The sequence below is a fragment of the Mastigoproctus giganteus genome, chromosome 10 (assembly GCF_048544385.1).
Source record: "Mastigoproctus giganteus isolate SK-2022 chromosome 10, ASM4854438v1, whole genome shotgun sequence".
NCBI classification, from domain to species: domain Eukaryota; kingdom Metazoa; phylum Arthropoda; class Arachnida; order Uropygi; family Thelyphonidae; genus Mastigoproctus; species Mastigoproctus giganteus.
In genome coordinates, this window is record NC_143584.1 from 166283482 (window position 1) to 166309351 (window position 25870).

Below are 25870 nucleotides of genomic sequence, written 5' to 3' on the forward strand. Positions count from 1 at the left end.
ATCCTTACTAACTGTGCATAACTGATTAAGATTTCCTCTAATTCTTTTGGATCGTGGCTTATGACCACAATGTCATCTGCAAATTATAAATGGTTTAGGTGCTCTCCGTTCACATTGACTCCTTTCTGCGACCAGTCTAATCTTCTGAAAGCTTCCTCAAGGGCAGCAGCAAACAGCTTCGGAGATAGTGTCTCCTTGTCGAACTCCTTTCTCGATTTTAAATTTCCTACTGTCTTTCTCTAGTCTAATAAAGGAGGTAGCACTCTCGTATATTTTCTTCAAAATCATAATATGTGGGGTATCTATGCCTTGTTTTTCCAGTGCCCGAAACGTTGCCTTATGCTTTATGGAGTCAAATGCCTTTTCATAATCCACAAATGCCAGGCATAATGGTGTTTTATATTCATTTGCTTTCTCCATTAGCTGTGATATTACGTGAAGGTGATCCATAGTTGAGAATCCTGTCCTAAAGCCAGCTTGCTCTTTCGGTTGATTCTCATCAAGTATTCTTTCTAATCTGTTAGTAATGACCCTTGTGAACAACTTGTAGATGTGGGATAACAAGCTAATTGGTCTATAATTTCCAATTTCTGATTTATCTCCTTTCTTATGCAGCAAAACTATGATTGCATTATTCCACTGCTTAGGTGTCACACCTTTTCTAATGCACTTTGTGAAGAGCCTTGCCAGTTTTTGTGTTATGTCTCTTCCTCCCAAGTTTAACAACTCTACAGTAACTTCATCTTCCCCCGGGGCTTTCTGATTCTTCATTTTCTTCAATGCACATTCTACCTCATCAGGAAGAATATCGGGTATGTCGTATGTGCTGCTACTTTGCAATCCATCTTCCCCACTGCTGGCATCATTCCCCTGCTCCTTGTATAATTCTCTAAGTAGTCTTCTTCTGCTATTTGAATTATGCCTTCTCTGCTGTACACCATCGCTATTCTTCAGTTTCAGTATCATTTATCTTTCTGTATTACTGCTCATGGCTGCTGATTTAAATCCTTTGTTTTCCTTTAATGCTTGTTCTACTCATGGTTGCTGATTTAAATCCTTTGTTTTCCTTTAATGCTTGTTCTACTTTTCTTGTGTTAAATCTTCTTATGTCCTCTCTGAGCCTCTTTCTAATGGCTTTGCATAACTCAGTATACTCAATTTTCTCCCTGTCAGTGTTTTTCTTGCTTTTCATTTTGTCATCTTCAGTTCATCATGACAAGTGTTTCTTGACTAATTTTTTCTTCTTTATATTTCTTTTTCCCTATAGGTTTCTTGGGCTTTATCACTTTCAGAAAGTTGTAATATTCCTCGTCGATATCTTGGACCTGAGCAGTCTGCAGAAGCTCAAACTTGTTTTTAAGTTCCAGTACATACTGCTTGTTCTCCTCTTCTGTTATCTCAAAGACCTTTGTATTATTTTCTCGAGTCAGTTTTTTTCCTTTCCTTTCCTACATCTCTATCAAGTGTACATCTTACCATTCTGTGATCACTTCCAACATTTACCTTATTCAGGACAGTAACATCATTCACAATATATCTTCTGTTAGTGAGGATGAAGTCGATTTCATTAGTAGTTAATCCATTTGGACTCTTCCATGTCCACTTTCTGTTCACCCTTGAAAAAAGTGTTCATTTCTTTCACCAATTTCAAAATTTCCTATAGTTTCCCTTGCTGCACTGTTTTGTCTTTTTCCAACCTTAGCATTGAAGTCTCCCATAATAATAGTGTAGTGGGTTTTCTGCTCATCTAGAAGACTCTCAATTTCGGTGTACATTTCTTCAACCTCTTCATCATCATGGCTCGATGTTGGTGCATAAATCATTATAATCTTTAGCTTGTACCTCTTAGAAATCTTGAGTATTAGTCTTGACACCCTTGGTGATGTACTTTTGAATTCCAAAATGTTGTTTTTAAAATCTTTATGGACCAGAAACTCAACTCCACCTTCACTCCTTTCACTGTTTCCATTGGTGTACAGCAGATTTCCACTTGATAAACTTATAAGTGATTCATTTCTTCTTCTTGTTTCGGCCAAACCGATGATATTCCAATTCACATTTTCTAATTCCTTTTCCAGCTCTAATATCCTGTCTTCACCGATGAGTGATCTTATGTTATAACAGGCCAAGTTCAGTTTCCATGCATGGCAGCCTGGTCGTACCCAGAGATTCTTAGCACTCTCTTCTTCCACTCTGATCCTCTCGCTGCTGTAAGAGGGAGAGTGAAAGCTGCTGGGGACTGAGGGCCATTTGTTTTGTTGTGCTGTCATATGCTGGAGGGTTTGGTCTTTTCCTCTTCACGCTGACCAGGCATCTTGAAGAGCACTCCTCTATACGTTCGTTGTCACCTAAGTGACGTAACAGGGCTTACAATCGAGAAGGTGTGCATGAGTGGATTTTAGGGAGGCAGGCCAACCGGACTTCACCTAAATCTTCTGTAATAGAGTGATATTGGATCCATCAGTGTTTTAGGCTGAGTGTCTGATAACACACAAGATACCTGTTCCCCTCTAAGCCCCTGATTTCATCTAGGATGGCATTAATTTATTCCACCCAGTAGAGGGTCTCTTCACCTCCAGAAGTGCATATAAAGGAGTGTATCTCTCCAGGGTGTATTTTTCCAGCAATGATTCGATAGGCAATACCCCAACGGTCAGAATCTTGGGAGTTCTTAACAAACTTATCCCAGGCTGCCTTTTTCTCTTTGTATATTGTGTTGTGGTAATCTCTTCTGTGATTTTTACAAATGTCTTGCAGTCAGACTGTCTCTTCCAGTGGTCTGTTTCTTCTTTTGGCTTTTTGGTAGTCCCTTCGGGCCATTCTTGTGGTATTTCTCAGTTGAGTTAGTTGCTGGGTCAACAAAGGGATGTGGTTCTTTCTTCTTGTCTTCTTTTTGAATGTGTCTTCGCATATGGAAGTGATAAGCTTTTGGACCTCTTCGGCTTGGATATTTGCAGGAAGTGAGGCAATCCTATCCATGTTTTCCAGTGTGACACTTTCTTTGAGGTTCACATCAAATCTTTCCCAGTTGGCATTATGCATCTTAAACTTGGGGAAGTTGTGCAACAGTCTGGCGGAGGTTGTTGTTTGTGAGGGCTGGTATTCAAAAGTGATTGGGTTGTGATCACTCCCGGTTCATGAAGTTCTCATCTGCCAGTATTTGATGCTGTGTCTTGCTAGTTGGTTTGTTAAGGTCACGTCTATGAATGGTTGCACTGTTGCTCAGACAAAGGTGGGAGGGTGTCCAGGTGTATTACATACCGTTAATCTGTTTGCCTGTATAAGTTCTTCTAGAAGTTCACCTTTCGGGACTATTCCAAAGGGTGGAGGAGGCATTGGCATCTGTCGTGATAATTACCTACCTCACCGCCAGTCTGTAGTTCCGGTACGGTTCGATGTACTGTCTTTGTTGGCTGCATTGCATATAAATGGATATGGCATAGAGTTGCCCGAAGGGACCTTCCAGGGCTGCACAGGCAGCATGCACCATGCATAAGCTGTTTATTTTCTTGACTGTTATGTTGGGGTCAGCGATGACCAAGGCGGCCCATACTCTGGCTACTGCACTGCCGTCAGTACCAGTGGCTTCGGTGTTGGAGTTCACTATTTTTGTTCCCAAGGGAAGGTGCTTAACAAGCCCTTTGTAGGAATAGGGCTCCTGCAGCCCTAGGGCCTGAATTCCATTCTCTGTTATAATTTTGGAAACGTCATTCATCACAGAGATCGAACGTTGACAGTTGAGTTGCTGTTGTTGTTGTTATTTTGTTTTTAGGAGCATTAGCAACTAAGGCCATATTGCTCCAGGGATATGCGGTGGTCATTCCCTGACCATTCCGCATCCTCTATATTTGGTGGTCACGGGCTCGAACCCTGGTCTAATCAAGAAGCGTGTGCTTCGCACTGCCGCTCCTGCCCACCTGGCTACGGAGATGCCACAGTTGAGTTGCATAAATAAAATTTATGCAACTCAACTGTGTGTGTGGGGGGGCAAAAGCCGTCCTACCTGCCGGACAAATTGGACCAAGTGGCAGTAAAATTCAAAAATATTTCTAATAAAATAAGTATGTAAAAGTGTAATAGTGTCGTGGATGAGAGGGGAAGGATCCCTCTATGTGGCAATATGGTTTTTAATCATGAATGCTGCATGAATACAGAAAATTATCACATCGAAAGACACACAAAATGCTATATACATGACAGGAACATTCATATACGCTTGTCATGTGACATGATGAAAAATGAATGAACGCACAGGAAATACATGGTTTAAGAACAAAATACTGCTATGTGGTAGTAGATAAATGTCAATAGAAATCGATACGATTAAAACTAAGAAACTTGCTCCAGGTTAACAAAATTACAGCTGATAATCCTAAACCAATATCTGTTCCAAGATAGCGGCTTCCTTGTTACCGATCGTGAAAACCGACGTTGCGATAGGAAAAACAGAGATACAACATGATTATGCAGTAATAATTAGAAATAAGTACATAAAATGCCAATTTATAAATCAGAATGCAAGGCACAATCAATTATAGACATATATAATGCATAAATTAGGAGCAAATCAGGACGAACGGCAACTTTATATCATCACTATGGCGACGATGATATAGCAGCCATATCGCTCACATAAAAAATTTTAAAACACCAATTTCTTTAAGAATGATGTTCCAAAATTCACAAAAGGTCACTTGGTGATACTTCTTCACTAGTTCTTCAAAATGAAACTATCGGCGATGATCAATTCCATATACAGAAAGGGCAAACAGGACAGGAGGGGCGGGAAGCTATGCTCTTAGTTAGGAAGCATGTTAAACCTAAGGCAGTTATTGGTTAATCAGGAACTACTTCAAGGACAGAACTGTTACAGTACAGGCAAGACATAGGCAACTAACACGACCAATTTACAGGGGATGCCCACAGGGCTCCATATTGGGCCCCTTAATCTGGAACCCGGTTCTTCAGGACTGGCTTCACCTAGTTTCGACAGTACCAAGATAATTGCATTCGCAGACGATCTCACCATCATCTTCTTGGGCCGCTCTCGGTGAGCCCTTGAGACCACTGAAAATCACGTTCTTGATGACCTTGGTGACTGTACTTAACCCAATAAGCTAGGAATCAATCCAACAAAAACCAATATGATTATCTTTGGAGCCAAACTTGACCTTTGAAGCCCCCCCCCCCCCCAAAGTTAAAATCCAAGTCCTCATGCAGTTACCTCTTGTCACCCAAACCAGAGTGCTAGTGTCATCATTGATCATAGACTTACTTTCCTCACTAATCTTCAGAATCTCAACATAAAAGTAAGAAACTTCTCGGCCTCGATAGTCAGGACCTCCAGGAGTGACTGGGGGCTCTCCAAGCGCACAATACTCCTTTACTACAAGGCGGTGTTCCTCCTCATAGTAATTAAGTATAAAGGGGGACTTCTCCTGGCCACCCAACGGATCTGCAGAACAGTCTCCACAGTGGCAACAAGTCATTGCAGGAGTTCTTCCACTGGACCTCTTTGTAGTTTATAGGGGACTATGCTACAGAATACAGAAGAGAATTCCTGCAGCAATCCTAGGCATCCATCTTAACTTAGAAATAGATGTGAAAAGAGAGAAGCTGCGCTACTATAATGAGCTAGTTCATATATGGCAGACATGATGGGACAACCAACAAGGGACTAGTCACGAAAAACTTCAGACCGGATGTTACCTTTGCCGTGGCAAAATCCATTACGAAATGGTTTACTCTCATAATGGAAACCTCCTATCTAGTCACAGGACATGGGGCCCTTAATGAGAAATTGTTTCAATTTAGGCTTGCAGAGTCAGACTTTTGTTTCTGTGGAGCGAAGGAGAACTGGTCTCACATACTCTTTGATTGTGCAATATATGATGAATCCAGAGAAAAGTTGAGAAATAACATCCAGGGATTCTCCCCAACTGTAGTGGAACAACTAATTCAAACAGGAAGTAATCTTGCAGCACTCCAGGCCTTTGCAAAGGAAGTTTTTGCTTGAAGGAAGAGGCTTATTCTGGGGGTGAACTGGGTTCTGCCCCAGATCAATGAAGTCTGAAGATAAAACTGGACAATTCTATTCGTTTTACCAAGAAGACCTGGCAAATACTTAGTGGTTAAAAGTCTGTTTTTGATGTTAGAGTTCTTGATAACCACAGTTGTTTAAGATATGGATGAGTTGCTAGCGTAAATTTTGCTGTTGTTGTTTTTGTAAGTTGATTAATTTATATATTTTATGTTTTTACAATGTTTTATTTATTTATTTATTTTATGAAAGATGAAAGGTAATCAGTTGAGAGTTGTTAGGCAGATTTGAACTTATGTTGTGGGTGCTGCCTTTATTTTTATAAAAAAAAATAAAATAAAAATAATAATAATAAATAAGGCAGTTCATCCAGTCAACATGGGTGGTCAGTGCAATTTTAAGTTTTTTTTTTTTTTTTTTTTATGAAAGCCTCAAACACAAGAGGAATTAGAACCTATAGTACTTAGTACTGTGTATGGATTGGAAGCTGAGAAGATGAAAGAAGATATTTGTTGACATTAGATGAACTTCTGCAGACTAATTTTCAGGAAATATGTATGAAGGTTGTTCCAGAAAAGGGCAGTTGAATGAATAAACGAGGAAGACAAAAAGTTGATTTTGTGAGTTTGAAGTTGGACAGTAAATGGATGTTGGCTGGTGGCAGCATTTGTTTGGACTGTTTTGAAAGAGAGAGTGGGAATTATAGAAGGCAATTCAGAAGAACAGTGCCCGTGGAAGTATATGTAGAAGAGACATGCAGCAGACAAAGTACGTCTATGAGACAGAGTGGAGAGGCTCTGTTAGAGATGTCATTAATTACCATAACTGTCCTCTTCTGGTACTATAGGAAATTTGGGAATTGGTGAAAGAAATGAAAGAGGTAAAATACTTGTCGAATTTGCAGAATCTCAAGGACTGTCAGTAATGAACACTTTTTTTCAAGAAAAGGGTGAACAGAAAGTGGACATGGAAGAGCCCAAATGGATTAACAACTAATGAAATCGACTTTGTCCTCACTAACAGAAGATATATCGTGAATTATATTGCTGTACTGAACAAGGTAAATGTTGGAAGCAATCACAGAATGGTAAGATGCACAATTGATATAGATGTAAGAAAAGAAAGGAAAAAACTAATTCGAGTAAATAATACCAAGGTCTTTGAGATAACAGAAGAGGAGAAAGAGCAGTATGAACTGGAACTTAAGAACAAGTTTGAGCTTCTGCAGGCGGCTCAGGACAAAGATATCAACGAGGAATATTATAACTTTCTAAAAGTGATAAAGCCCAAGAAACCTATAGGTAAAAAGAAATCCAAAGAAGAAAAAATTAGTCAAGAAACACTTGTCATGATGAACCGAAGACAACAAATGAAAAGCAAGATAAACACTGACAAGGACAAAATTGAGTATACTGAGTTATGCAAAGACATTAGAAAGAGATTTAAAGAGAACATAAGAATATTTAATACAAGAAAAGTAGAACAAGCATTAAGGGAAAACAAAGGACTTAAATCAGCAGCCATGAGCAGTAATACAGAAAGACAAATGATACTGAAACTGAAGAATAGCTATGTCATATTTATAAATAGCAGAGAAGGCATAATTCAAATAGCAAAAGACTACTATAGAGAATTATACAAGGAGCAAGGGAATGATGCCAGCAGTGGGGAAGATGGATCGCAAATTAGTAACACATATGACATACTTGATATCCTTCCTGATGAGTTAGAACATGCTTTGAAGAAAAATGAAGAATCAGAAAGCATGGGGGGGGGAAGAGGAAGTTACTGTAGAGTTGTGAAAATTGGGAGGAAGAAACATGACACAAATACTGGCAAGACTCTACACAAAATGCATTAGAAAAGGTGTGATGCCTAAGGAGTGGAATAATGCAATCATAGTTTTGCTGTGTAAAAAAGGAGATAAATCAGAAATTGGAAATTATAGACCAATTAGCTTGTTATCTCATATATACAAGTTGTTCACAAGGGTTATTACTAACAGATTAGAAAGAATACTTGATGACAATCAACTGAAAGAGCAAGCTGGCTTTAGCATAGGATTCTCAACTATGGATCACCTTCACGTAACAATCATAACCATAATCCACAAATGCCTGGCATTTGTGGATTATGAAAAGGCATTTGACTCCATGCAGCATAAATCAATGTTTTGGGCACTAGAAAGACAAGGCATAGATACCCCATATACATTATGATTTTGAAGAAAATATATAAGAACGCTACCTCCTTTATTAGACTAGACAAAGACAGTAGCAAATTTAAAATTGAGAAAGGAGTTCGCCAACGAGACACAACATCTCCGAAGTTGTTTACTGCTGCCCTTGGGGAAGCTTTCAGAAGATAAGACTGGTTGCAGAAAGGAGTCAATGTGAATGGAGAATACCTAAATCATTTACAATTTGCAGATGACACTGCGGTCATAAGCAATAATCCCAAAGAATTAGAGAGGAAAATCTTAATCAATTATGTAGAGTTATTAAGGATTTTGGACTAAAGATGAATATGGCTAAAACAAAAGTAATGATGAACAAGTATGCCACAGAAAGGGATATAATCATTGAAGGAGCAGTAATTGAAAAGGTGGAGTCTGGGACAAGTCATTAGCTGTAATAATGATAAATGGCTGGAAGTCAAGAGAAGAATAAATTTTCGATGGATAGTATTCAGGAAATATAGTCACGTACTGAGGAGCAATATCCCAATTTGTATGAAATGTAAAATAATGAACCAATGTATACTCCCCACCATGACTTATGGAAGTGAAACTTGGGCAGTCAACAAAAGAATGGAAGAGAAGCTGAAAACCACACAACGAAAAATGGAACGAATAATTAGGAATCAGACTGTTGAATAAGAAGGAAAACACATGGATTAGGCAGCAAACTCAAATAAAGGACATTCTTATCAAAACTAAAGAACTAAAATGGTCTTGGGCAGGACACAGCTCAGAGACATGATGACGGATGGACTAAGAAAATAACAGAATGGTACCCAAGAGGAGCTAGAAGAAAACCTGGAAGACAAAGGCGGAGATGGATAGATGAAATTCATGAGTTTTTGGGTAGTAAATGGATGGCCATTGCACAAAACAGAAGGACCTGGAAAGTTGCTGCAGAGCCCTTCATCTTGCAGTGAATTGAAAATGGTTGATGATGATGATGATGCTCCCTTCTGAATAGGATCTAGAAGCCTGAGAGAGGTTTTGGGGGCACTGCTCCAGATGTGGGAACAATATTCCATTGTAATTTTAGTCATTCTGATGTGACATAAGCACTGGGAAAATGAAAATAAGAACAGGAATGTGCCAGTAAATCAGTATGTCTTATAATGAGGGATTTTAACATTATACATGTTCACTGGATTTTGGGGACTGGTTACACACACTAGCAAGACTTTTGTGTACTTATTGGATGACTGTTGCCTACAGCAGCGTGTCAGAGAGGCAACAAGAGGAAGCAGTACTCTTGGTCTCATTATCAGTAGTGATTCTTCATGCATAAAGAATCTACAGATAAAAGATTATAGTGTCGTGATGTTCACGACAGTATAATCATAGTGTCGTGATGTTCAATTTATTTAAAGACATAAGTACTGTCAAGAGTAAAGGAAAAGGCTTTTGCAAGAGCAAGTACAGTACTCTCAGAGAGGTTTTAAATTTTATGCATGGGACCAACAGATGTTGTTACCTACAGCAAATTCTAAATGGAAAGCTTTCAGGGAAGACATTTTGGAAGATACTAGGCATTTCATACCAATTAAGAGATGCTGTTCTAGGCTTAGACCTAAATGGATGAAAGATGAACTGATGAGACTTGTGGCATAGATGAACAATCTGTGGGTTGCATATAAATTATCTGTAATTAAGTCACAAAGGAGGTTAGGCAAGCTAAGGCAGATTGCAAGAAGTTTCTAATAAAGAATGCAAAGAACAGCAGTAAAGACTTCTATGCTTATATGGCCCTGAGTGCCAAGCGAATTCGAGGTCAAGTGTTCCCAGCCAGTTATCAAGTGATCATTCCCAGTGATAAAAGTTCTTTTTAAGTTATATCGTTTTCTATCAGTAGTTCATTTATAATCAAGTTTTACACTTGGAAAGTCTCAAGTAAGAACACGGAAAGAAAATTCACCTTTCTTTTTTATTACATATATTGCATTACTTCATACAGCACTATGTCCCCCCTACTTTTTCTTACTATTGAATACACCATGAATGGTCAAACTAATAGAGTAAGCCTCTCTGTGAAAAGATCTAAACCTCCCAAACACTTCCTAGCTCATTTCACAAATATGCATGGTCTCAATTCTAATCTCAATGATGTCCATTTCCACTTGCAGTCTGCCAAGTCCCATGTAATTTACTGACAGAATCTCAGTTACTGGTTGATTCACCTACAGCTCATTTCAGTTGCCCAAATTATTCACTGTATGATTCCTTTCGCCTCAAAGGTGGTACTTGTGCATATGTCCGTTGCGATCTCTCTGGCTTAAAATCTCTCTACCTCACTGTGCCAAATTCATCTGTTGTCTCTACTGTTCTCCAAACTCCACTAATCACTTGGAGCTCTTTGACTTCCTCTCTTTGCAACTTGACTTTCTTCAGTCCAACTTTCCTAACAGTGAGATAATTTTCCTTTGTGATTTTAATGTTCACAACTCCAGCTGGCTTCCGTTTTCTAGCCACACCAACCCAGCTGGTCGAGATGCTGAGGCTTTTGCAATTACTAATGACCTTGCACAGATTGTTCATTTACCTACAAGAATACCGGACAATCCTAAACATACAGTCAACACGCTTGATCTTTTTCTACAAACAACTCTTCTAAGTACACGGTCAAAGTGAGTGGTCCTTTAGGCACCTCAGATCACAACTTGGTGATTGTTTCTTCTCCAATGGAGCCTTTATCTCATGGCTATTCCCAACCTCATATTGTTTGGCATTACAAGAAAGCAAAATGGAATGGCCTGCAAGATTTCTTTTCCTTGGTTGGATTACTGTTTCAAAACTTCTGATGTCAACGTTTGCTCAGATCGTTTAAATTATTCTTGTAAGAATGAAATCCTTTATTCCACACTCCACTTTAAAATCTTGTCCTTTATCTAAACCTTTGGTTTTCCGACAAATGTGCTAAGGCTGTTCAAGAGAAGAACATTGCATATCGTTATTGGCTTGTTTCTCATTCTTCAGTTTCATTTTCTGCCTATACCAAAGCTTGCAACAATTGTAAAGCAGTTATTAATCAGTCCAAACTAGATTTTGAACAGGCTAAGAGTAGAAAACTTGCTTCTTATCCTAATGGTAGCTGAGCATTCTGGTCTCTTGCCAAAGCTATTGGCCGCAACTTTTGCCCATCTCTGTTCCCACCTCTGTCAAAACCAAATGGTTCTATTGTCACTTCAGTTGGAAGACAATAGAACCAAATGGTTCTATTGTCTTCCAACTCATGTATTAATGATCTTGGTAAAACACCTCCCCCAATTCCCAACATGCTCCATTCAATGTATCCTGTGGTGTTTCATCAAATAGATGTCAGAAGGATTTTGACAAATCTTGATGCTAAGAAAGCTCCAGGTCCTGGTGGTATTTCTCCACTTGTTCTCAAAACCTGTGCTCCTGAACTTACTCCTCTTCTTTGCTGCATTTTTTAACTTTCTTATTCCAAAGGTGTTTTTCCTTCTGCTTGGAAATTTGCTCATATCCAGTGAGTTTCTAAAAAGGGTGACAAATCCCTCCCATCCAATTATCGTTCCATTGCAATTACTTCTACTCTTTCTAAAGTAATGGAGAAATCAATTAACAGCCAACTCTTAAACTACCAAAGAAACCTTCCATCTGATCAACCATCACCAGTATGGATTCCATCAGTGTAGATCCACTGGTGATATTCTGGCTTATGTTACCCATTTATGGACAAATTCAATGGAAAAGTTCAGTGAAACACAAGCAGTTGCTCTTGAGATCTCAAAGGCTTTCGATCATGCTTGGCATAAAGATCTTCTAAACAAGCTTCCATCTTGTGGTTTGCCAACTGTTTTTTGTAATTGGTTATCCAGTTTTTTTTTTTTTTTTTTTATGAAAACCCCAAACACGAAAGGTGTCAAAACCTATGGTACTTAGTACTGTGCATGGGTTGAAGGAGAAGTATGGGGCAAGTTTTCTCTTAGATTGCTCACTGAGAGTGATGGTAGATGGCTCTGTGTCTTCTAACTTCTCCACTAATGCTGGTGTCTGCCAAGGTTCAGTTCTTTCCCCCACTCTTTTCCTCTTGTGTATTAATGACCTCTAATTTCCATTGGCTGGAAATCCTATCCATATTTTTGCCTATGATAGCACATTGCATTCCACTTCCCATTTTGAGAAACCTTGCCCTGCTCAATCAGCTTCAACTTCTTGAATATCCGCTACCAATTCCTTAAATGCTGATTTCCAGGTAATTCTCCAGTGGGGCAAAGACAACTTAGTTGATTTCAATCCTTCTAAAACTCAGTCTTGTCTTATATCTCGCAAAAAGGATTCTTCTGCTCCTATACTTATCTTTGGTGACACTCCAATTTCTAGGCAAAATGATATATCTCTTTTGGGGATTACCCTGACTTCTAATCTCTCTTGGCACAAGCACATTACAAATATTGCTTCCTCTGCATCTAAAAAACTTGGTTTACCTTTCACTCTCGGAGTTACATTTCTTCCAAACAGCTGCGAACTCTGTATAAATCGAAAATCTGCCCTACCATGGAATATTGTTCCCACATCTGGGTGGTGCCCCCAAAACCTCTCTCAGGCTTCTAGATTCCATTCAGAAGAGTGCAGTTAGGTTAATTAATGACTTATCTATAACAGAGCCTCTCATTCTCTGTCTCATAGACATATCATTTCTGCTGCATGCCTTTTCTACAGATACTTCCATGGGCACTGTTCTTCTGAATTGGCTTCTATAATTCCCGCTCTCTCTCTTTCAAAACAGTCTGAACACGTGCTGCCACCAGCCAACATCCATTTACTGTCCAACTTGATCCTCTTTTCATCTTCCTCGTTTATTCATTCAACTGCTGTTTTCTGGAACAATCTTCCTTCATACGTATTTCCTGAAAATTACAGTCTACAGAAGTTCATATCTAATATCAACAAATATCTTCTTTCATCTTCTCAACCTCCAACCCAAGCATGGTACTAAGTACCATAAGTTTTAATACCTCTCGTGTTTGGGGTTTTCATTAAAAAAAAAAAGTCTGGAGGCCTCATTTTACGAAGCTGGAATGTATGCAGAGAGAAGTGTAATGAGATTGGTGAAGCGAACAAAACAGAGCTTTTACCAAGAAAGTCTTCAGCTCAGAAAACTTCAACATCTGGAGACTAGGCACCTGTGAGGAGATTTGATTGAGGCATTTAAGGCCTGGAATGGATTGAGTAAGCTCAATGTTGATTGCATTCTTCCTCTTGCTGAGACTGCACACATGAGGTGACAAAAATTCAAATTCAGAAAGGATTGATGACGTGAGGAAATTTTCCTTCACCTGGTGGGTTGATGATTGTTGGAAGAAAATTCTATTTGTTGTTGTGAAAGTGAAGTGAGTAGTTTGAATAAATTCAAGGAAGATCTAGACCTTGGAGGGGAATGATGGGTGAGGTGGGTGTTTTATTCTATTTTTAAAAAAAAAATTTTTTTGCTGACATTCTAGAAGTTTACTTTCTTGCATCATTTGCTACTACAAATACTAACTATCACCAATGTACAATCTCGATAGTGTGGTTAACCTTTTGGTTTTGAAAAGTTATTACTTGTTTATTCTTCCTACATAAGTGACCATCATTCCACACAGCTTTGGTGTATAATGGATTTATAATCACTGGAAGGTGTCTTGATGAAAGATGAGAACACACTTGGGGCACTCTTGGCAGCTAACTCTGGCTCTTTATTTCTTGGGATTCCAGCATGACCAGAAATCTAATAAAAAATCATAAACTGAAATATCCTGTAGTTAACTATAGACAGATTTCTTCTCACAAGTCAAAACTGGAATGGGCAATTTCTAAACTCAGATTTTAAGTGTGATGTCGTTCTCACCGCTCTTAGAGCTTTACCTTCTTAAAAAACTGATTATAGCCAATTATAGCAGGGATAATTAGTTCAGTCACTGAATTGTCACCCAGAATTCAATAAGACAAATCACAGAAAAATATGTTGAATAAAGCAATCCTCTAAACATCTTGCTCCGTCAAGTTTGTACATTTTAGCCAAAATATTTATATACCTCATATCACAAGGTTGGAGCATAAATTATTTGAAATAATTAATTTACATAAGTTTGTTGTGGTGTGTGATGAATCATGATTTATTCATCTAAGGAGTGTGAAGAAATTAGGTGTAAACTCAGTGTTGTTATAGGCCTTTACGACAGCTTGAAGAACAGGGTTGATGCCCTCGAAGGAGTTAAATTAGGGGATCCATCAGGCTTTTAGTTACCCACATCAACACCAGAGCTTGCACTTCATCATCAGGCAGCACAGTGACAATCACTGAGGCAGAATATGCTGGTCCCACAGGAACTAGTTGTTGTTGGTGTCTATTGTCAGGGAATATAAAGTGCAAAAAGGATAGGTGGAACAAGACCAGGATATGCTTGCCAGTGGGGAGGGGGGGTAACATTTATGCTTTGTAGAGCATATATCATCTTTTAGGGCACAAAAGGTGATACTGTTGAACACGTGTAGCAGTGTGCTTAATGATTTTGTAATAACTGAGAGCAAAGTGGAGGAGAAATTGTTGAAGTTAAACATAAGAAAGGCACCTGGGGTGGATGGGATCTATCCAGTTATATTAAAGGAGGCGGCAAAGCAACTAAGCAAACCCTTAGCCATAATTATGAGAGCATCCTTGGATTCAGGGGAGGTTCCCACGGACTGGAGATGTGCACATGTGTCCCCAATTCACAAAGGAGGTTCGAAGGGTGACACGAGTAATTACAGACCAGTTAGTTTAACTTCTGTTCCGGGTAAAATAATGGAGTCACTGATTAAAGATGCATTGCAGGATCATCTAGACAAGACTGCAGCAATAATTCAGACACAGCATGGGTTTGTTAAGGGAAAGTCTTGTCTGACAAATTTGATTGGTTATTATGATGTGGTCACAAAGGAACTGGATGCAAAAAATAATTTTGATATCATATACTTGGATTTCAGGAAAGCTTTTGACACTGTTGCGCATGGAAGACTACTGTACAAATTGGAGCAGAATGGTATTAAGGGTAAGTTGCTACAATGGATAAAAGGATGGTTAAGTGGGAGAAGACAGAGGGTGGTAATCAATGGGTGCTGCTCTTCGTGGACTAATGTTATTAGTGGAGTCCCACAGGGTTCGGTGTTGGGTCCACTGTTGTTTTGTATATTTATCAATGATATTGATGAAGGTATATCAGGCTTAATGTCGAAGTTTGCAGATGACACAAAGGTTGGCAGGGTTGTTAATGACAGTCATGGCAGTGTGCTACTGCAACAGGATCTAGATAAATTGGGCAGATGGGCTAAGAAGTGGCAACTGAAGTTTAACCTTGACAAATGCAAAGTACTGCATATGGGTAGAAGTAACCCCAGAGAAACGTACCAACTGTGTGGTACTACACTTAAGGTGGTAGAAAATGAAAAAGACCTGGGAATAATTGTGCAGTCAGATATGAAGTTTTCGGAGCAATGCAGACAGGCTGCTAGGGCAGGTCATGGGGTTTTGTCAATGATATATAGGAATTTTGCTAGCAGGGAAAAGGAGGTGATTGTCCCTCTGTATAAGGCAATAGTCAGGCCACGCCTTGAGTACTGCGTACAGGTCTGGAGGCCTCATTTTAGGAAGGATGTAGATTTGCTTGAGCGTGTACAGAGAAGAGCAACACGATTGGTGAGGGGAATGAAGGGATCCTCTTACCAAGAGAGGCTTAAGTTCTGCAAATTGCAGTGGCTGGAGACTAGGCACCTGCGCGGTGATCTGATTGAGGTCTATAAGGCCTTGAATGGGTTGAGCACGCTGAATTCTGATGGGATCCTCCCACTTGTTCAGAATACGAACCTACGGGGACATAAGTTCGAATTAAGAAAGGATAGATGTAGAATAGATGTGCGGAAATTTGCCTTTAGCCAGCGGGTGGTTAATTGCTGGAACAAACTTCCATCTGTCGTTGTGGAAGTTGATAGGTTAAATAAATTTAAGGAGGAACTGGACAGGCATTTGGAGGGTATGGTGTGATTTTTTTTTTTTTTTTTTTGGCTGATGCTGCATAAGCTCCTACACTTGCTTTCTTGCATCAAGTGCCACTACTACTACTACTACTACTACGTTGGCACTAATGACACTAAGAGTACGAGAACAGCATAATTACTTAACAATTACAAGTCAATGTTGAAAAAAAGCCAGCAGTTACGGTTAAATTTGAACGTGTCTGCAATTCTGCCCAGACACTATATGAGTGGGGGAGTGTGTAATGAGAGCCTTGTCAATCAGTTCAGCCCTGGAGAGATTGTGCAAGGCTCACAGGGTAGTATTTTTCTCAGCCTGGTCTGTGCTTGTTAACAGGAGAGACTGCGATACACTTAAATAGACTGGGTTCAAGAATATTTTCCGATGCTATCAAGGCAGTGTTAGGTGGGTTGGAAAACTGATAGCTTGGGGGGGGGTTGCACAGACTGACAGGTTAACACCAGCAGCTGGCAGAGGTGTAAGTGATTCTTGCACTGCTTCTACTGGAATGAGCAGCAGCCTGAAAAACAAGTTTCTGGGGATTTCAGGGAATGCTGGGTGTCATCATGGAACAAGTAAATACATGGGCTGTGTTAGGGTACGAAGAATAAGAACAGGTAGAAGTATACTTGTGTGTACACCAATGCTAGGAGTTTAGTAAATAAATTTGATGAAATTTAGTTGCTGGTCAAAACATCAAAGGCAGATATTGTTGGGATATCAGAGATGTGTTGTCACACAGATAAAAGGAATGCAGAATTAGAATTTGGAGAGTACAATGTGTACAGGAAGGATAGACAGGATAGCAGGGGAGGAAGCATTATTATTATTATTATTAGCCATATGGTGCAAGAAAGCCTGAGGCTTATGCTGCACCAGCCAAAAAAATTTCCTAGTTACCCTGAGAGAGAGAGAGAGAGAGAGAGAGAGAGAGAGAGAGAGAGAGAGAGAGAGAGTAAAAGGAATCACCAAGAATGATGATATCCAGCTGAGGACCCTGGGTGTGCCAAGCCCGAACTCAACAGATGTGAGCCCTTGGAGCTTTATGCTGTAAGTTAAGAAATGCATAAAATCTACGGAAATGCATCCAGTTGACACGGGAGGACAGTGCAATGTTGAGTCAGTTTTATGTGACAAACACTGGGAAAGGCAAAATGAGAGTAGCAGTATGTTATTGGCCTAATGACTCTGATGGGTACAATGAACAGTGTGCAGAGAAATACAACGGGTCAGTAAATCAGAATGTCTTGTAATGGGGGATTTTAACTTTCCAGATATTGACTGGAACTTGTGGTTGGTCACTTGCACACTAGTAAGGATTTTTGGGAATTATTGGATGATTATTTACTACAGCAGCATGTTCGAGAGGCAACAAGACGGAGTAATACTCTTGATCTGATTATCAGAATTGATTCTTCATGCATTAAGATTCTGCAGATAAAGGAACCACAAGGTGGCAGTGATCACAGTGTGCTGATGTGGGATTTACTCAAAGATGTAACGAGCATCAGGGATAAAGGGAAGGGTTTTTGGTTTCATAAAGGTGACTACAATGGTCTGAGACAGTTTTTAAAGTCTATACATTGGGATCAACTGATGATGTTACCAGCAGGAAATTCTAAATGGGAAGCATTCCAGGAGGTAATCACGGAAGTTACTAGGCTTTTGTCCCAACTAAGAAATGCTGTTCAAGGTTTAGGCCTAAATGGATGTCAGATGAACTAATGAGACTTGCGGCAGAGAAGAAAACTGCATGGGATGCATAAAAATTATCAGGTGACACAGAAGACTATGGTAGATACAAGCTGGTGTGTAATCAAATCACAAAGAAGGTTAGGCATGCAGAGGCAGATTATGAGAAATCTTTGGCAAAGAATGCAAAGAAAAACATCAAAGAGTTCTTTAATTATATAAACTCTCAAAGGAAGGGGATGAATCAAACTACTCCACTTGATATCGATGGTTAAATTGTTGAGGACCCTGATCAGATAGCTGAAAAACCAAATGAATATTTTGCATCTACATTTACACGCGAGGAGTTATTCAAGGAGGGAAATGCCAGAAGTTTATCAAACTTTGGCAGGTAGCTAAATGATTTTGTAATAACTGAGAGCAAAGTGAAGGAGAAATTGTTGAAGTTAAACATAAGAAAGCAAACCCTTAGCCATAATTATGAGAGCTTCCATGGACTCAGGAAAGGTCCCCATGGCCTGGAGATGTGCTAATGTGACCCCAATTCACAAGGGGGAGGGAATCAAAGGGTGACAAGTAATTACAGAACTGTTAGTTTAACTTCTGTTCTGGGGAAATTAATGGAGGCACTGGTTAAAGAAGCATTGCAGAGTCATCTAGACAAGACAGCAATTATAGTTCTGACACAGCATGATTTGTTAAGGGGAAGTCTTGTGTAACAAATTTGATTGGATGCTATGATATGGTCACAAAGGAACTGAATGCAAGAAATAATTTTGATATCATATTTTTGGATTTCAGGAAAGCTTTTGATACTGTATAAGACACACGGAAAACTACTGTACTAGTTGGAGCAGTATGGCATTAAAGGCAAGTTGCTGTTATGGAGAAAAGGATGGTTGAATGGGAGAAGACAGGTGGTAATCAATGAACACTGCTCTTTGGGGACTAATGTAATTAGTGGTGCCCCCAGGGGTACATTTTGGGTGCACTGTTGTTTTCTGTATTTATCAATGGTATTGATGAAGGAAAGTTTGCAGATGATACAAAGGGTGGCAGGGTTGTTAATGATAGTATACTACTGCAACAGGATCTAGAAAATTTGAGCAGATGGGCTGAGAGGTGGCAACTGAAGTTTAAAATTGACAAATGTAAAGTACTTTGTATGGGTAGCAGTAACCCCAAAGTAACATATCAACTGTGTGGTACTACACTCAGGGTGGTAGAGAATGAAAAAGACCTCTGAGTAATTGTGCAGTCAGATATGTTTTCTTAGCAGTGCAGACAGTCTGCAAGAGTAGCTCATGGTGTCTTGTCAATGATATACCGACATTTTTTTAACAGGGATAAGAAGGTGATTATATCCTTGTATAAGGCAATGGTCAGGCCACACCTTGAGTATTGTATACAGATCTGGAGGCCTTATTTTAGGAAGTATGTAGAGCTGCTTGAACAAGTACTGAGAAGGGCAACGAGATTGGTGAATGGAACAAAGGCTGCTCTCACAAAGAAAGACTCAAGTTCAGCAAATTTTAGTATCAGGAGACTAGGCACCTGCGAGGTGATCTGATTGAGGTGTGTAAGTCCCTGAATGGTTTGAGCACGCTTGATGCTGATGAGATTCTTCCTCTTGCTCAGATTAATCACCTGAGGGGACATAAATTCAAATTGAGAAAGATAATTGTAGAATAGATGTGTGGAAATTTGCCTTTAGCCAGAGGATGGTTCATTGCTGGAACAAACTTCCTTCTGTCGTAGAAGTTGACATCTTAAATAAATTCAAGGCAGACCTAGACAAACATCTGGAGTTTATGGATGAGTGAAAGGGGAAGGTGCTTTTTTAATTTTTTTTTTGGCTGATGCTATATAAGTTTGCTTTCTTGCATCATATCCCTCTACTAATGCTAATCTTTAGAGTCAAGCAATAATTACGATGACTAATGATTACTGGAATTAAAGTCAATGATACAAAATCACATTTTTCTGCAAATATTTTATGAATCTTTCACCTTGGGTTGGCATGGTACCCATAGTAAATACAATAGGACTTATACGACAAACATCACACAAGATTATTAAAATATTGAATTAATAATGAATTAACATTTAGAGACTTTCATTTGGCAGCCAGAATTATATTATATTATAATAATAATAATATAATAAGTGCTTTTCTATAGTTCTAAACATCTAGCATAAATCTTACCCTTGGTAGTAAAAATTCTCCAGGTAGCTCAACTTCAGCTGTGTGCTGAGTAAAGTTGCTCAGGAAGCGACACTTTTCTTCGATAAGGAACGATCTGGTTAAAAAAAAAAAAAAATTCATATCTGTATTATTCCTGTTAGGAAAAATGCACACAGAAGTGTGTGTGTGTGTGTGTGCGCGTGTGTTAATATTACCACATATATGATTTCCAAAATATAATAAAATATACAACACAAGTTCAAAAAGATACAACAATGAATTCCTTGCTAAGCAATCATGCTGGTTGTTTTATAGTGCATTGGCATCTAAAGCCAGAATGTGCCAAATCAAGGTCAATCATGCTCAATGACAAAACTGTTAGTTTTCCAATGCAGAGCAATTCTTTAGAAGTTGTAATGCAAGAGATCATAGATAATGATCACATGCTTGTGGTGTCAGAGTTTTAAGTAAGAGAAGATGTTGGAATGTGAGGAACAGGCTATAGACATATGGAAAATCCACAGTGATACAGGAATGTGTATGTGTGTGTGTTGGGCAAAGCCAATGTAGTTTAAACATAAGTCACACAGGGGAGTGGATCAAAACAGTGATGGTAATTTCTCAGTTTTGAATGTATCAGTAATATTATTAATTGCCTTGAGAGAGATGTTTATTATGTTGGTTTTTAGGAGCATTAGCAACTAAGGCCATATTACTCCGGGGATATGCGGTGGTCATTCCCTGACCTTTCCGCATCCTCCGTATTTGGTGGTGACGGGCTCGAACACCGGCCTTGAGAGAGAGAGAGCAATTAATTGCACATACTATAAATCAGCATTAGCATTTAGTAGTGGCATATGATATAAGAAAGCAAGCTTATACAGCACCAACCAAAAAAAGTGAAAAACCCACTTCCCATTCACCTCTCCATCTGCTTGAAATGTTTGTCCAGTTCTTCCTTGAATTTATTTAAGCTATCAACTTCCACAATGACAGATTGAAGTTTATTCCGGCTATCAACCACTCACTGGCCGAATCAAATTCCTGCACGTCTATTCTGCAATTTGCTTTGCTCAATTTGAATTGATGCTCCCCTCAAGTGCATAATCTTAGCAATAGAAGAATTCCATCACCATTGAGCTTTCTTAAACCATTTAAAGCTTAAACATCTCAATCAGATCACCTCGCAGGTGTCTAGTCTCCAGACGCTGCAATTTGCAGAACTTAAGCCTTTATTCAACCCATTCAAGGCCTTGAATGGGTTGAATTCTGATGGGATCCTTCCACTTGTTCAGATTACGAACCTAAGGGGGCATAAATTCAAATTAAGAAAACAGATGTAGAATAGATGTGCGGAAATTTGCCTTTAGCCAGCGGGTGGTTAATTGCTGGAACAAACTTCCATCTGTCGTTGTGGAAGTTGATAGGTTGAATAAATTTAAGGAGGAACTGGACAGGCATTTGGAGGGAATGGTGTGATTTTTTTTTTTTTTTTTTTTTTGGCTGATGCTGCATAAGCTCATACACTTTCTTTCTTGCATCACATGCCACTACTACTATTGGTAAGAGCACCCCTTTGTTCCCCACACCAATCTCGTTGCTCTTATCTGTACTCGTTACACTTTACATCCTTCCTAAAATGAGACCTCCAGACCTGTAGGCAGTACCTAAGGTGTGGCCTGACCATTGCTTTATACAAAGGGATAATCACTTCCTTATCCCTGCTAGCAAAGTTCCCAAATATCAATGACAAGCCCAAATGAGCTGCTCTGGCAACCTGTATGCACTGCTCTGAAAACTGCATATCTGATGGTGCAATTAACCCCACATCTTTTTCATTCTCCACTACCATGAGCGTAGTACCGCACATGTGGCATGTTACTCTGGGGTCATGGCTACCCACATGCAGTACTTTGCATTTGTCAATGTTAAATTTCAATTGCCACCTCTCAGCCCATCTGCTCAACGTTTCTAGACGATCCTGTTGCAGCTGAATACAGTCGTTACTGTCTGTCATTAACAACCCTGCCAACCTTTGTATCATCTACAAACTTCGATACTATGCCTAATATACCTTCATCAATATCATTGATAAATATACAAAACAACAGTGGACCCAACACTGAACCCTGGGGGACTCCAGTAATAACATTAGTTCATGAATAGCAGTGCGCATTGATTACCACCCTCTGTCTTCTCCCACTGAACCATCCTTTTATCCATTGTAGAAACTTACCCTTAATACCATTCTGCTCCAATTTGTATAGTAGTCTTCCATGTGCAACAGTGTCAAAAGCTTTACTGAAATCCAAGTATATGATATCAAAATTATTTTTTGCATCCAATTCCTTTGTAACCATATCATAATAACCAATCATATTTGTCAGACAAGACTTTCCCTTAACAAACCCATGCTGTGTCTGAATTATTTCTGCAGTCTTGTCTAGATGATCCTGCAATTCATCTTTAACCAGTGACTCCATTATTTTACCTGGAACAGAAGTTAAACTAACTGGTCTGTAATTACTCGTGTCACCCTTCGATTCCCCTTTGTGAATTGGGGATACATTTGCACATCTCTATGAGGACCTCACCTGAGTCCAAGGATGCTCTCATAATATAATTATAGCTAAGGATTTGCTTACTTCCACTGCCCTCTCCTTTAACATAACTGGATAGATCCCATCCACCCCAGGTGCTTTTCTTATGTTTAGCTAAAACAATTTCTCCTCCACTTTTCTCTCAGTTATTACAAAATTATTAAACTCCCTGTTAGAGTTTAATAAGCTGCTGTCCTTGACTTCCCTACAGAATTTCTCATGTGTGAATGTAAATGCATAATACTTGTTCAGTTTGTCAGCTATCTGAGCAGGATCATCAACAGTAGAACCATCGATATCAAGTGGACCAACCTAATTTATCCCCTTCCTTCTAGAGTTTACATAAGTAAAGAAGTCTTTGCTGTTTTCCTTTGCATCCTTTGCCAAAGATTGCTTGTAATCCACCTTTGCTTGCCTAATGTCTTCTGTGACTTGATTACACACCAGCTTATATCTACCATAGGCTTCTGTGTCGCCTGATAATTTATATGCATTGCATGCATTTTTCTTCTCTGTCACCAGCCTCATTAGTTCATCTGATACCCATTTAAGCCTAAACCTTGAACAGTTTTTCTGAGTTGGTAAGAAAAGGCTAGTAGCTTCCAAGATTACCTCCTTGAATGCTTCCCATTTAGAATTTGCTGTTCGTACCATCATCAGTTGTTCCCACTGTACAGACTTTGTTTTCACTGCATGTATTGATGTAATGCATTAAAAGTTTAAGATATTTATTTCTTCACATGCTTTATACTTGGTGGAAGGATGGTGAGCTCTGGACATGTTCTTTCTGAAACCTAATAACTGATGTAGTCAATTTCAGATGGACTTGGTTAAGCTTGTGCTTAGTATAGCAAATCTTTCCTCTACCTTACTTTTGTTTATACTCTGTTTGCTCTAAATTTAATCTAATGTATACAAATGCATGTCATTGAGTAAAGCTTTCACTGGTCAGTTGCTAAAAAATACAGTGGTATTTAGGTAACTGACCAATGAGAGCTTTACTCATATATGAGTAAAGCTCTCATTGGTCATTGGTTGTTTTTATCAAGATTAAATCTAGAGTGATACAATACACAGTATATGGATAACTTAAGTGATATGTATAAAAAAATAAATAATAATTTTTCACATTTCTCTTGGTCTGATTTCAATGCAATCTGATAAATCTTTCTAAAAAATCAAAATATAAAATTTCATGAATAGTGTACATGTTTTGGACTTAAAATGAATGAAGTTGCATGCTGTTGAATTTACAATCAACTTAATGATAGGGGGCAAGGTGTTCAGTTATTTTTGGCATATACATAGCAGCCTCCGCAGCTGAATGGTCAGGAGTAGGACTGCAGTGGCATACGCTTTTTGAGTAGATTGGGATTCAAGCCCCTGATTGCTAAATACAGTTGATCTGCCAACCTGCACTGGACCAGCTTGGCAGATTATGGTCCATTTAATCACTATGTTGAGCGAAATACATTGAGGAGGCTTCCACCCTGCAGTGGATTGATAATGATTGAAGTTTACCTTTTTTTGACATAGTATGTCAGTGTAGAATAACTTTGGAAAGCATTGTACTATACATTTAAACAAGTCAGTTAATAAAGAAGGACATTACATTTTAGGTACAGCAAACAGTAATATTTCAAGATTTATAGTAAAAAAAAAAAAAAAGAGCAAAAAGTAATGATTTTAGGTATGAACTGAGAAATTTCATAAATATCTGCCATACTGCTCTATCATTCCTTCAATCAATGCATGGCAACAAACATAATATCTACTGCTTCAGCTACAATGTACAATATATGGATAATTATGTGATATGTATGAAAAAAAAAAAACAAACAAACAAATAATAAAAATAATAATAATCATCATTGCAGCATTTCTGTTGGTTTGATTTTAATGCAATTTGGAAGGGCTTGATAAATCTTTCTAAAAGAGCCAGATATAAAATTTCATGAAAATTACATATTGGGACTCAACTTATCTGCAGACAAGACGGATGGACAAAGAAATAATAATGCTGGATTTTTGCTTGTACAATTTTAATGAAATTTAGGATGGGTTGACAAATTAATATTAGTATTAGCCACGTAGTGTAAGGGAGCCACAGGTTTTTGCTGCATTGGCCAAAAAAAAAAAAAAAAAAAAAAAAAAAGAAAAAGAAAAAGAAAAAAAGTAGATAAGAAAATACAATTTATGCATTTCCCTCCTCATGTAAATTGTTCTAAAAAAGTGAAATACATTGCCCTACCATTAATATTTCGACAACCCTTCAATGACAGTTTACCACATCATACCCAAGCACCACATGGCAGACAACTATAAATATGCTCTTAGGCTTCTGAGGAGATGGTAGTAGTATGATTTGGAATGCAAGATGCTGCAATAAACAGAGTTAACAGACTTACAGTATGGAATGATAATAGAGTGCCATATAAGTAATCAGTCTGTATGTAATATATTTTATAGTTTTATGGTTACTTATAAGCAGTGGTTTCCAAGACCAGTCAATGATTTGGAAATTATTAGAATGTGTTGTACAACATTGTTGGCTAAAAATTGTTTGTTTCAGTATTATTTATGTCAATTAAAATTTGTTTATTTTTCTTGCCATTACAGTTTGTTTTTCTTATTTTTGATTACCTGCATTCCCTATATATAATTTTATCTTAGAGTACCGGTTGTTAAATAATTTGAATATCACCACTGCATATACCTATTTTATGCAGAATGACTTTAAATTTTAAATACTTTTATAAGGATTAACTAAAAGCGTTTTAACATGACTGGACTGAAGTAAAACTTCGCTTCATTAAAAACTTCGACAATGCTGAAACAGTGTATTTTAATATGAAATATCAGATCATGAACCTTACATTTCAGACCTGTGTGAGTGAGGAACCAACAACAGGACCAGTTGATATAGATTTAGTTAGGTAGTTTATAAATACTTAAATTTACTAAGAGTTAAACAGAGTAAATTTAAAGGCACAATGACATTTTTGGGATTTTTAAAAAAAATTAGTTTGTTTTCTGACTAATCCCTGCATCTGATAGCTGCTTTTACCTTCTATGTTATGTAGTTTAATTTTATTTAAGGAAG

General features: G+C 38.4%; 1 protein-coding gene across 6 annotated transcripts in view; it reads right to left on the reverse strand.

Annotated features, from left to right (window-relative positions):
* Window positions 1-25870, reverse strand: part of Nipped-A (Transcription-associated protein Nipped-A) — a 1216281-nt gene that overhangs the window by 110443 nt on the left and 1079968 nt on the right. For all 6 annotated transcript variants that reach the window (XM_090382460.1, XM_090382459.1, XM_090382462.1 and 3 more), the window contains one exon: window positions 20189-20282. In XM_090382460.1, coding sequence (XP_090238586.1) covers window positions 20189-20282 — 94 coding nt within the window. The remainder of the gene's footprint in view (window positions 1-20188; window positions 20283-25870) is intronic.